Source organism: Erythrolamprus reginae, chromosome Z, assembly GCF_031021105.1.
Source record: "Erythrolamprus reginae isolate rEryReg1 chromosome Z, rEryReg1.hap1, whole genome shotgun sequence".
Taxonomy (NCBI): Eukaryota; Metazoa; Chordata; class Lepidosauria; order Squamata; family Dipsadidae; genus Erythrolamprus; species Erythrolamprus reginae.
The window spans coordinates 5176259-5189890 of record NC_091963.1 but is presented as its reverse complement, the minus strand read 5'-3'; the positions used below and the strand labels follow the sequence as shown (position 1 = coordinate 5189890).

The 13632-nt window shown below is 41.9% G+C and overlaps 1 protein-coding gene across 1 annotated transcript in view; it reads left to right on the top strand.

Annotated features, from left to right (window-relative positions):
• AQP1 (aquaporin 1 (Colton blood group)) overlaps nt 1-10257 on the top strand; it is a 35751-nt gene extending 25494 nt beyond the window's left edge. The window contains exons 2-5 of the mRNA XM_070728029.1: nt 80-244; nt 3875-3955; nt 6607-6923; nt 8812-10257. Coding sequence (XP_070584130.1) covers nt 80-244; nt 3875-3955; nt 6607-6780 — 420 coding nt within the window. The 3' untranslated portion in view covers nt 6781-6923; nt 8812-10257. The remainder of the gene's footprint in view (nt 1-79; nt 245-3874; nt 3956-6606; nt 6924-8811) is intronic.
• Nucleotides 10258-13632: the final 3375 nt, after the last annotated feature.

Sequence of the window (13632 nt, the reverse complement as noted above, 5' to 3'; positions counted from 1 at the left end):
CAGAGGTTGTTAAATGAACTTAGCAATCATAAAGTGTCCAATTCAGCTGTGATTTCTTTGTGGTCTTGTTCTTTTGCAGTTGGCAGCGGGAATCAATGCTGGACAAGGCCTGGGCATCGAAATCATTGCTACGTTGCAGCTGGTGCTTTGCGTGCTCGCCACAACGGACAAGAGGCGAACGGACCTTTCTGGATCAGCACCACTGGCCATCGGACTTTCTGTAGCCCTGGGACATCTGCTGGCGGTGAGTAAGAATTCAAGAGCTGTATTGGCACATTTGCTAAACCACAATAGCCCTTAGACCAGTGGTTCTCAGCCTAGGGGTCAAGGCAGACAAATAAGAATATAGAAGATAGGATTTTTTTTAAGAAGCCAAGAGCTAAGAAATAGTTAAAATAAAAAAACCCCGTAAGATTTATATATAATAGGATTACATGGATTGAAAGGAAGAAAAAATTTAAAAACTAAGAAGTACCGTGTTTTCCTGAAAATAAGACATCCCCTGATAATAAGCCCAATCAGACTTTTGATCACATCCCTCGAAAATAACTGTCCCCCAAAAATTACTCCCCTGAAAATAAGCCCCCCTGGAAAATATTTAAACGCATGCCCAGATGGTCCCTGCCATTTCCTCTTGTTAGTGCAAGGGAGACAGGGCTGGGAACCAGGAAAGACAGTAAGAGGGGTTCCATCTTGCCCCGTGCACCCCAAAAATAAGACCAAGTGCTTATTTCAGGGTTTAAAAATATAAGACAGGGTCTTATTTTCAGGGAAACACAGTAGTTAAGATTTAAAAAACAACATAAGGTTTATGCATATAAGAATAAGAACATAAAGAAGAAAAATGTGAAAGAACTAAGAAATAGTTGAAGTAAAAAAATCATAAAATTTATACACGTAGAAATAAGAACATAGAAAAGAGGAAATTTTAAAGAAAAACATTAAGAAATAGTTAAGATACAGGGGGAAAATGAGATTTGTACACACAGGAATATGAATACAGAAAATAGGAAAAATTTAAAAGCCCCTAAGAATAAATAAGAAAAAAATATGATTTATACACATAGTACAGACATAGAAAATATGTTCTACAGGTGGCATATATCACCATCAAGACTAGCCCAAATTTATCCTAAATTAAAACCAAACTGTTAGAGATGCTCAAACACAAACGGAACATTTTTCCACATGTGGTGGACTTGACCAAAAATTAAAATAATATGGAACAAAATTAGAAATTGGATACATGAAATTACTAAAATTAAACTGCAACTCAAACCAGAGATCTTCCTACTCTCATAGATATGAGAGTCAAAAAAGAAGAATACCATTTAATACAACAATTACAGCAAGCAGGATCACTATAGCACAAAATTGGAAGAAAGAAGATCCGCCAACAGAAAGAGATAAGATCAAAAAAATACTTGACTGTGCAGAATATGATACGCTAACACAAAAGTTGAAAAACAATAAACAAATACAAGAAAAAGACACATGGAAAAACTTTTATAATTGGGTTAACAACCGAAAAAAGAATAGCTGTACATAAGGTTAAAATAAAAAAGAAAAGACAAAATCAATCCAAATATAGATGAATAATACTACTTATTTGTTGATAAATTCTTTTTACCTGTATTATTATTATTTCCACATATGTATAATTACGCTGATACAAATATCCGTGAATTTATAACGAGATATGCTGTAAAGGATACAGCAGGGGCGGGCGGAGGGAAGGGCATATATGTTGTACTGTCATATAAAAGACATCTTACAATTGTACCCACAAATTGACAATATACTGATCTGTTTTTGTATTTTTAACATGTATATAATTCAATTAAAAAAATTTTTTTTTAAAAAGAATTTTTTTTAAAAAACCTTAGATGTAGTTCAGATTTTTTTTAAAAAATGTTTTATATATACATTATATAAATGTTTTATAGAATAAGAATAGTGAAAATGGAAGGTTTTTTAAAAACTAAGAAATAATTTAAAAAGATACCATTCATACCCCTGAGAATAAGAACATAGAGGAGAAAAATTGAAAGGAAAAAAATCTAAGCGCTAAGAAACAGTTAAGATTAAAAAATTCATTAGATTTATACACAAAGGAATAAGAACATAGAAATAGAACATAAGTATAGAAAAGAAATAGATTAAATAAGAATAGAAATCGATGGAAAATAGAATGAGGTAGGAAATTATATTTTGTACTGTGACAGTGTTGCATGGAAAAATAAAGTCCTGTCTGGATTCTGTACCACATTAAGTAAAACCCTAACTTAGGCCACGTCTGTTACCAAAGCGACAGAAGTCAAAACATATCTGAAGTCCAAAACAAGCAGAAAGGATATGGAAATGGCTCAAACTGACACCGCAATAATTCACGTTAAGTATAAAGGGGGGAAATACATCACAGGCTTGCGAGACTCAATTGCGGTACCCATTCTCAATCTAAGTGGTCTATAGTTTTTAAATGCGAAATTGGTTTCTCATCTGATTTAGATGGTGGAGGCTGATGCAATCTTTGAAAAGATTACCCCCCCCCCCCCAAAAAAAGAGAATATTTATAGTTGAGGGTTGGACTGTGGAGTTCTTAGTACTTTCTGAGCTTGGTAGTTTTCTTGCAGATGTTTCATTGACCTAACTAGGAAACATCATCAGGGTTTATATATCTATCTATCATCTATCATCTCTCTCTCTCTCTCTTCATCCATCCATCCATCCATCTCTATCTAATCTATCCATCCATCCATCCATCCATCCATCCATCCATCCATCCATCCATCTACTATCTATCTATCTATCTATCTATCTATCTATCTATCTATCTATCTATCTATCTATCTATCTATCTATCTATCTATCTATGCCGAAAGAGTGTGGGCGTGCACTATCGTGCATGCGCGAGTGTCCACACCCATAATTCAATGCCTGCTTCCCCTACCCCCCAAGGCCCTCTAGAGGCTGAAAATAGCCTCTTTCCCAACTTCTGGTGAGCCCAGTAGGCTCGTGTTTCACCCTTCCCAGGCTCCAAAGGCTTCCCTAAAGCCTGGGGAGGGTAAATATGCCCCCCCCATCCCTCCAGAGGCTCTCTGGAAGCCAAAAACATCCTCCCAGAGCTTCAGTGCAAGTAAAAAATCAACTGGCCAGCATACACATGCATATTGAAACTGAGCTAGGGCAATGGTTCAATGCGTGACTGCAGATATGGCTCCGTGTGCCACCTGTGGCACCTGTGCCATAGGTTCACCATCACTGTCATTTACCATTTCAGACAAAGTTGTCCAATCTCTTCTTAAAAATCTGTAGTGTTGGAGCATGCACAATCTCTGGAGGCAGGCAGTTCCACTGGTTAATTGTTCCAACTGTCAGAAATGTATCCTCAGTTCTAAGTTGCTTCTCTCCTTGTTTAGTTTCCACCCACTGCTTCTTGTTTTGTCCGTAGGTGCTTTGGAGAAAAGCTTGACTCCTTATTCTTCATGGCAACCCCTGAGATATTGGAAGACTGCTATCATGTCTCCCCTGGTGCTTCTTTTCATTAAACTAGACTTATACAGTTCCTGCAACCGCTATTCATACATTTTAGCCTCCAGTCCCCTAATTATCTTTGTCCCTCTTCTCCGCACTCTTTCCAGAGTCTCAACATCTGTTTTTACATCGTGGCGACCAAAACTGGATGCAAATATTCCAAACAAGCTTTTATCAAATCAAACCAAACTCGTAATTGTGCAACCATCAACTCTACCCTGAATTGTCTGTAGGAAACTCAGCTCTCCTGCGTCCCTGAACAATTATGGCTGAAATGACTTACTTTGGCATGCAGGCACGACTAACAGCTAACCAAATCTCCTTCTCTTTGCTTTCACAGATTGATTACACTGGTTGCGGCATCAACCCGGCACGCTCTTTTGGATCAGCTTTGGTGACCACTAACTTTGCTGACCACTGGGTAGGTTTCCAATCAGGATCCCAAGCCAGATGTGGGCCTCACGGAAGGGCTAAATTGAGAATCTTGCAGTTGGATCGGAGAATTTCATGAAAATTACATTTAAGCTCTGTGTTTAAGCTGTGTGTCACTTTGGGGGTTGAAAACTAATGAGGAGCTAAGGAAAACGCAGGGTGAAGCACTTTCAAAGCAGAAGGAATCATCAGAAGGGCTCCTCTTCAAATGTTTGGAGTGATGGTTTCCAGCAAATAATTTACACACAAACACACACACACACACCACATACACATTACTGGCAACCATCACCCCAAATATCAGGAGAGAGGTCCCTCTGCTGTTTCTTTCTGTTTCTAAACTACTATTAAGTAGTTTAATGGACTTTCATTAAGTGTTGTACTTTATGATTCCTTGTGTGTCCAATCAAACCTGGCCAATAAAATTCTATTCTATTCTATTCTATTCTATTCTGGGTCATTAAACGTCTTCAGGAAAACAACCAAGCTGAAAGAAGACTAAAGGCAAGATAGTCATAGCCACCATCCTCGTCCTCGTCCTCGTCCTCCTCCTCCTTGTCCTCCTCCTCCTCCTCTTCTTCCTCCTCCTCCTCCTGTCACTCTTCCTCCACCTCCCCCTTCCTTCCATCCTTCCTTCTTTCCTTCCTTCCTTCTTTCCTTCCTTCCATCCTTCCTTCCTTCCTTCCCTCATTCTACAACTGATGATACAGATACGTCGCTACAGAGCATTGCTCACTAAGACAACTAGACACAAGAATAGTTTTTTCCCCGAACACCATCACTCTACTAAATAAATAATTCCCTCAACACTGTCAGACTTTCTACTAAATCTGCACTTCTATTTCTACTAGTTTTTCTCATCATTCCTATCATCCTTTTCCTCCCACTTAGGACTGTATGACTGTAACTTGTTGCTTGTATCCTAAGACTTTTATTAATACTGATTGTTTCTTCATTGCTTATTTCACCCCTATGACAATCATTAAGTGTTGTACCACATGATTCTTGACAAATGTATCTTTTTCTTTTGTGTACACTGAGAGCATCTGCACCAAGACAATTCCTTTTGTGTCCAATCACACTTGGCCAGTAAAGAATTCTATTCTATTCTATTCTATTCAATTCCCTAGTTGGGTCATTAAACTTCTTCAGGAAAACAACCAAACTCAGAGAAGACCAAATACTAGATAGTCATCGTCGGCATCCTCCTCTTTCTCCTCCCCCCTTCAAGCACTGATGATGATATCTAGTTGGGTCATTAAACCTCTTCAGAAAAACAACCAAGCTCAGAAAGGCCGAAAGATCAGATAGTGCTCCTCCTCCTCCTCCTCCTCCTCCTCCTCCTCCTCCTCCTCCTCCTCCTCCTCCTCCTCCTCCTCCCTTCTAGCACTGATGATGTTACCGTGTTGGATAAACACCTGCAAGAAAACCCCTAAACTTAGAGAGCACCAAGGGCTCCAAATATCCTCTTGCATCATAGAATAGAATAGAATTCTTTATTGGCCACACAAGGAATTTGTCTTGGTGCAGATGCTCTCAGCGTACATAAAAGAAAAAGATACATTTTCAAGAATCAGGAGGTACAACACTCAATGGGGCTACCTTTGAAAAGTGTTCGGAAACTTCAGATCGTGCAGAATGCAGCTGCGAGAGCAGTCATGGGCTTACCTAGGTATGCCCATATTTCACCATCACTCCGCAGTCTGCATTGGCTGCCGATCAGTTTCCATTCACAATTCAAAGTGTTGGTTATGACCTTTAAAGCCCTTCATGGCATCGGACCAGAATATCTCTGAGACCGCCTTCTGCCGCATGAATCCCAGCGACCAATTAGGTCCCACAGAGTGGGCCTTCTCCGGGTCCCGTCAACTAAACAATGTCGGTTGGCGGGCCCCAGGAGAAGAGCCTTCTCTGTGGCGGCCCCGACTCTCTGGAACCAAGTCCCCCCAGAGATTAGAACTGCCCCTACTCTCCCTGCCTTCCGTAAACTCCTTAAAACCCACCTTTGTCGTCAGGCATGGGGGAACTGAAACATCTCCCCCGGGCATGTACAATTTATGCATGGTATGTTTGTGTGTGTGTTTGTTAGTAAAAATGGGGTTTTAAAAAAAATATTTTAAATTATATTTGGATTTGTTGAACTGTTGTATCTTGTTGTGAGCCGCCCCGAGTCTGCGGAGAGGGGCGGCATACAAATCTAAATAATGAATAATAAATAAATAAATAAATAAATAAATAAATAAATAAATAAATAAATAAATAAATAAATAAATAAATTGTCATAGGGGTCAAATAAGCAATGAAGAGACAATCAATATTAATAAAAATCTTAGGATACAAGCAACAAGTGACAGTCATACAGTCCTAAGTGGGAGGAAATGGGTGATAGGAATGATGAGAAAAACTAGTAGAAATAGAAGTGCAGATTTAGTAAAAAGTCTGACAGTGTTGAGGGAATTATTTGTTTAGCAGAGTGATGGCGTTCGGGGAATAAACTGTTCTTGGAGTAGAGCGCATGCAACACACACTGAGGGAACACACAGGGTAGTAGTGAGTCCTTCACTGATGGCTGGGCAGCTCTGCTTACTGGGGGCCAGTCGCAGCTGTACTGGTCAGCCCTTTCTTTGTGTTGAATTTCAGGTCTTCTGGGTTGGCCCCTTACTGGGCGGTGCCGCTGCAGCTCTCATCTACGACTTCATCCTGGCACCGCGAAGCAGCGAGATCACAGACCGCATGAAGGTTTGGACCACCGGCAATGTGGAAGAATACGATCTGGATGCCGACGACTCGCGAGTAGAGATGAAACCGAAATAAGAGAAAAGAAGAGAACTCAGGAAAAACAAGGCACTCATTTCTGAAAATGTGCTTTTTTTTTTAACACGTGCATCTGTTTGATCAGTATTATAGACTCTTTCTAAAACGACCTGCCATTTTTCCAATTTTTTATTTTTTATTTGGTAAGCCACGATGAATTTCCATCTGTGATTTTATTTTTTCCTCTCCAAATGTCTAAACTGGGGAGTGTCGGAGAGGGTGGGGGGTGGGGCCAGCATTTTGGCAGAATTGAAGGGAGATGTTTCTTGGAGCCTCGTATTTTTAATTCCGGAGCCAAAGGGATTAGGTGCCTTGAAAAAAAAAATAGATTGTTTTTGTATTATTTCAGCCTAGAAAGATAGGAAGAGTCTGTCTGCAGCAGGGAATAAATATGGAAATATGTTATCCAGAGAGAGAGAATAGCTAAGGAAGGGCAATGCCTTGATTTTAGATTAAGACCCTGTTTTGAGAAGTGAGAAAGATAATGGGAGGGGGGGGAAATAAATTTGGGAGAGTTTTCTAGAGAATCTGGGCCATTTGGAGATACAGTAACCCCTCGCTACGTCGCGAATTCACTATTTCACGGGTTTTCAAAGAGGGCTTAAATCCATTAAATCCATTAAAAATTCGTTAAATTCTTCTGCAGTACTACAGTACACTATTAAAGAAACTGGTAAGATATCGCAGGTAGTTCCAGCTTAAAAACATTATAGAATGACTGTTTAATGCCAAGGGTGGGTTTTAAAGGTCCAAATGCTCGTTAAATACATAAAAAATATCTTCATGGAAATTTGTTTTTCACGGGTGATCTTGGAACGCATCCACCGCGAAAAATGAGGGATTACTGTATTAGGAAAATAAATAACCCCCTACTGATAGAGAATAGAACACACACACACACACACCACTTTATATAGATAAATTTTGATCCTATGCCGTCAAATGAGCGTTAACTCATAATAGCAATATAGAACTGTGCTTCTCAGCTTTGAAAACTGTAAAACGGGCGGACGTCCACTCCCAGAATTTTCCAGCCCTCGTGGCTGAATTTCAACTCCCAGAATTCCCCAGCTGAGAGTTGAAGTCCATACCTGTTTAAACCCCATGGCTGGGGAATTCTGGAAGTTGAAGTCCACCCATCTTAAATTCGCCAAGTTTGACAAAGACTGACATACAATAGGTAGGCCTTCTCCAGGATGATGGTGTAAGTTACCACTCCTAGAATGATTGAATGTTAGATGAGACTATCTAGGGCAGTAGTTCTCAACCTGGGGGTTGGGACTCCTTTGGAGGGGTCGAACGACTGTTTCACAGAGGTCGCCTAAGACAAAAAAGGGAAAAGACAAATTTCCCCTGGTGTTAGGAACTAAAGCTTCTTTTCTGGCACCTTGGAACATATTTTTAAAATCTGACCAATCAACCGTTTACAGTGGGGAGGTCCCTCTGACCTTCCTGCCAATCAGCTTCAAGCTCTGTTGGGAGAATTGGCGCTAGAATTATGGTTGGGGGGGTGTCACCAAACATGAGGGACTGTACTAAGGGGCTGCGGCATTAGAAAGGTTGAGAACCACTGGTCTAGGGTCATCTAATCCCGTGATGGCAAACCTATGGCACGCGTTCCCTAAGTGGCACATGAAGCTATATATTAGGGCACGCAAGGCATTGCCTTATGTCAGTTCCAGTGTGTGTGTGTGTGCTGGCCAGCTGATTTTTGGCCTTCCGGAGGGCAGGGCAGGCCGTTTTTGCCTTCCCCAGCTTTCAGGAAAGCCTCCGGAGCCTACGGAGGGTGAAAAACAGACCCAATGGACCTACTGGAAGTTTGGAAGTTTTACTAAGGCCTGCGTGCATGCGCCGGAGCGGGGGTCAGCATGAGGTGTGTGTGTGTTGTGCACACACGTGTGTGTGGCGGCAGGGCTTTGCATTATGGATATGGGCACACATGCATGTGCTATCATGGGTGTGCCCTTTTGACACCCAAGCAAAAAGAGGTTCACCACCACTGATTCTAATCCAACCCACTGTCCAATGCAGGAAGTGCTACTATACAGACAGATGCCTTTCCCTGTCGAAGCACCTCCAGGTATCCAGCAACCACCCGAGGCAACCTGTTCGATGGTTGAAGATCTCTTATTTTTAGAAGGTCTATTGCCATGGAGGGGGAGACCTCAACTGACCTCACCTGGACCAACTCAGTAATCAGATGCCGCCTTTAGGCATTGAAGAACAGTGTCCTATTCTCCTCACCCAGAAGCAGGTTCAGCCTCATTTATACCAGTTTCTGGAAAACAGGAGCCCTTAGATCAGTGGTTCTCAACCTGGGTGTCGGGACCCCTTCAGGGTCGAACGACCATTTCACAGGGGCGGCCTAAGACCGTGGGAAAAGACAAATTTCCCATGGCGTTAGGAACTAAAGCGTCTATTTTGGTGCCTTGGAACATAATTTTTACAATCCGATCAATCAGCCGTTTACAATGGGGGATGTCCAACTGACCTCCCTGCCAATCAGCTTAAAGCTCTGCTGGGAGAATTGGCGCTAGAATTATGGTTTTGGGGGTCACCACAACAGGAGGAGCTGTTTTAAGGGGCCGCGGCATTAGAAAGGTTGAGAACCACTGTCTTAGAATATCAAAAATCTTAACATTGTAACTTTGATTACTTTCCATCTGTTACTTGCCTTCAGGGGCTTTTAGAGAAAATAGGTTGGCCTCCTCTGCTTTGTGGTAGCCCCTCAAATACTGGAAGATTGCTATGAGGCCACCCCTAGTCCTCGGTGGTGCAGTGGTTAGAGTGCAGTACTGCAAGCTACTTCTGCTCATCACCGGCTGCCAGCCGTTTGGCAGATCGAATCCCAGTGGGCTCAGAGTTGATCCATCCTTCTGTCCTTCCGAGGTCGATAAAATGAGGACCCAGATTGTTGGGGGCAAGAGGCTGATTGTGTAAACCGCTTAGAGATGTCTGTAAAGCACTGTGAAGCGGTATATAAGTCTAAATGCTAAGTGCTATTGCTATTTTTATTTAGATCGCTCGTATCCAGTCCCTGCAAATGTTCCTCATATGTTTTAGCATCCCTGGCTTACTCATAACCACTTATAGATTATAGTCCCACCAGCCACTAAACGGGGGCCACTTGGAAACGTGGTTCCTAATGACCAGTTCTTGCTTAGCATGTCCATATGTGTGGGCCACTTAGCATGTTGTCCAAACTGTGGAAGAAAAAAACCTACTTTGATAATGAAGCTATACATATTATGAAACAACCGCCATACCTTACTGTAAAAATCTCTCTTCTCTAAACTGCGGCGACATCCCATATGTTTATTTCCTAACTTTGTTTTCTACGGATGCCAACTGTCAAACCTGGAACTGTGACAATTTCACAGTTGCCTTGCTTGCGAACCTAAAGTGCATTGATTGCTCGCTGCGTTATCTTCAAGATCTGTTCCAAAAATCCAAGTAAAAATATCTGGAATATCTGAATTGCTGTCTTTTCTTGTTTTTTTCCCCTCCGTAGCAAACGGTGGCTGATTTACCCTTTAAAAACAAATATTGCTTGATTAGAACTCGACGCAAGTTTGGGCATATCGATCTGGATCAAATTGAATTAATAAAATTTGGGTTTGATCCTCCCACAAGTGAGCAGCCAGTTTAACTGAGTGAAGGGGGAATTCTGAAGTGTTGCAAACTTTTACCTACAAGAAGTCCACGACCTACAACTCTTCATTTAGTGACTGTTTGAAGTTACCATAGCACCCAAAAAGGGGGACATATGACCATTTTTCACACTTAAGATCGCTGCAGCATCCCCATGGTTACATGATCAAAATTCCAATCCTATTTATGATGGTTGCAGTGTCCTGGAGTTACGTTATTCCCCATTTTGTTAGTTCTGACAAGTAAATTTAGGGGAAAAGCCAGATTCATTTAACAACCATATTAGCGTACTACCCACTGGGATTCACTTAAAAATAGTGCCAAGAAAAGTCAAGTAAAAATGGGGAACATTTCACTTAATAGCTGCCTCTCTTAGCAACTGAAATTTGGAGTTCAACTGCGGCCATAAGTTGAGGTCTACTTATACAATGATACCTCGTCTTACAAATGCCTCGTCATACAAACTTTTTGAGATACAAACCTGGGGTTTAAGATTTTTTTGCCTCTTCTTACAAACTATTTTCACCTTACAAACCCACTGCCGCCGCTGGGATGCCCCGCCGCCAGACTTCTGTTGCCAGCGAAACACCCGTTTTTGCGCTGCTGGGATTCCCCCGAGACTCCCCTCCATGTGAAACCCCACCTCCGGATTCCGTGTTTTTGTGATGCTGCAGGGGAATCCCGGCAGCGCAAAAACGAGCACTTTGCTGGCAACGGAAGTCTGGAGATGGGGTTTCCCAGCGAGGGGAGCCTCAGTGAAATCGCAGTATCGCAAAAACACAAAGATCCGGAGGTAGGGTTTCGAGGACTTCGGTGTTTTTGTGATACTGCGATTTCACTGAGGCTCCTTTCGCTGGGAAACCCTACCTCTGGACTTCTGTTGCCAGCAAAGCGCTCGTTTTTGCAGCATCACAAAAACACAGAAGTCCGGAGGTGGGGTTTCCCATGGAGGGGAGCCTCAGGGGAATTCCAGCAGTGCAAAAACGGGCGCTTCGGCTGGCAAAAGGGGTGAATTTTGCGCTTGCACCCATTAATCGCTTTTCCATTGATTCCTATGGGAAACATTGTTTCGTCTTACAAACTTTTCACCTTAAGAACCTCATCCTGGAACCAATTAAGTTTGTAAGACAAGGTATCACTGTAGTATGTAAAATTGTTATCTTGTTAGGACAAGACAAACTATGCAAATCTTCTTGGATATGTTTCTAATTATGATCAGAAGCAAAAACACACTGGGATGCACACCAATCGCTACCAGTGCGCCATCCTCTACCGCAGCGTTTCCCAACCTTGGCAACTTGTAGATATCTGGACTTCAACTCCCAGAATTCCCCAGCCAGCATTCGCTGGCTGGGGAATTCTGGGAGTTGAAGTCCAAATATCTTCAACTTGCCAAGGTTGGGAAACACTGTTCTACCGTACTGGTAGCAACCCACTCCTGGCCACCCACCTGCGACACTCCGCCCACCCCCCAGGATGCTCCACCCACCTACTCAGGACATTACACCCACCCACCCGGGGTGCTCCACCCACACACCCGGAGGCTCCACCCACATGGGAGGCTCCACCCACCCAGCCAGGATGCTCCACCCACCTACTCAGGACATTACACCCACCCACCCGGGATGCTCCACCCACCCCACCACGTTCAGAGAGCACCAAGAATAAACCTGTGGCACCTCTTCCCCTAGGTTCAGGGGAAGATTCCAGGCCCTCTCCACTTTCCTTGGAAATGTCCTCCATTTCCTATCTCCTTGGAAATAACGGCGGCTGCTTTCAAAGAGCAAGGAGCAATAAATTTTTCCATTTCCTGGAAGCCCCGTGAAATTACTTCGATAGTTCTTCCAGGAAATATTGAAAAGAAGCTGTAATTGCTGCAACCTCTTTCACAGGGGGCTCAGAAGAACATGGGCTTTCTGCAAACTGGCGTCCTCAGCTTAACCTCTACCTCCTCTTCCTAGTTATTGCTATTATAATTACTATTATTAGGAAGAGAGGTACTTCTCATACTGTCTGTTCCACTGGGTATCTTGTAAAAAAGGAGAGGCTCAAATTTGCTTCCAATAGAATATTGGATGAGCCACATTTTAAAATCTATCAATGCTAAACCACCCCAATTTAACACTATGGTTAAATTTTGTGTGTTACATCCACCGTGCCTGGGAAAAAGATGCAGACGTGTTATTATTATTATTTTATTATTTATTATTAAATAATAATAATTATTATTATTTTACTTGACTGTAAAAAATATGACTTCAGTAACCAAGTTGTCGAAGCGTGGAACTCATTACCGGACTCCATAGTGTCATCCCCAAACCCCCAACACTTTACCCTTAGATTATCTACGGTTGACCTATCCAGATTCCTCAGAGGTCAGTAAGGGGCGAGTACAAGTGCACTAGAGTGCCTTCCGTCCCCTGTCCTATTGCTCTCCTATATCTCCTATACCTTTCTTCTATTCCTATATCTCTTCTTCTATTCTTTCATTGATATGTTCTATTCCTATATATTCTTTTCTATTATTTCTTAGATATATTTTACTATGAGTATCTCCTCTATAACCTTCATCATGTATTTTACTATGTGTATATTGATATATACCCACTAAAACCTTCATTGTGTATTGGACAAAATAAATAAATAAAAATAAATAAAATATTTAATTGGATTTGTATGCCACCCTTCTCCGTGGGCTCGGGGCGGCTCACAACATGTCAACAACAAAACAGTATACAAATTACAATTGGATCCAATTAATATAAATCTCCCAAACACAGTTCATTCATTCTGAGCCAGATGTGGTGTGTCCTTGTGTGTTGACATAACATATCTAATAAAGTTTGGCATGTCTTTACTATGGTTGTGGCATCCTGGATCATGTGATCACCACTTGCAAACTTCCCAGCAGGCTTCTGAGGAACGACGTCAATGGCGGAAGCCAGATTTGTTTAACGACCTCGTGATTCGCTTAACAACTGCAGTGATTTGCTTAAAAGTCATGGCAAAAAGGGTATAAAATTGAGTAGGACTCACTGAAGAATTCTCTCGCTTAACATTGGGAACTGTGGTCCCAGAACTATCTGCAAATAGATGACAGACAGACAGTCAGACCGACAGACATGGATGGATAGATGGATGGATGGAATGGATAACTGGGTAGATGTGAGAAAGAAAGATGATAGATAGATAGATAGGTAG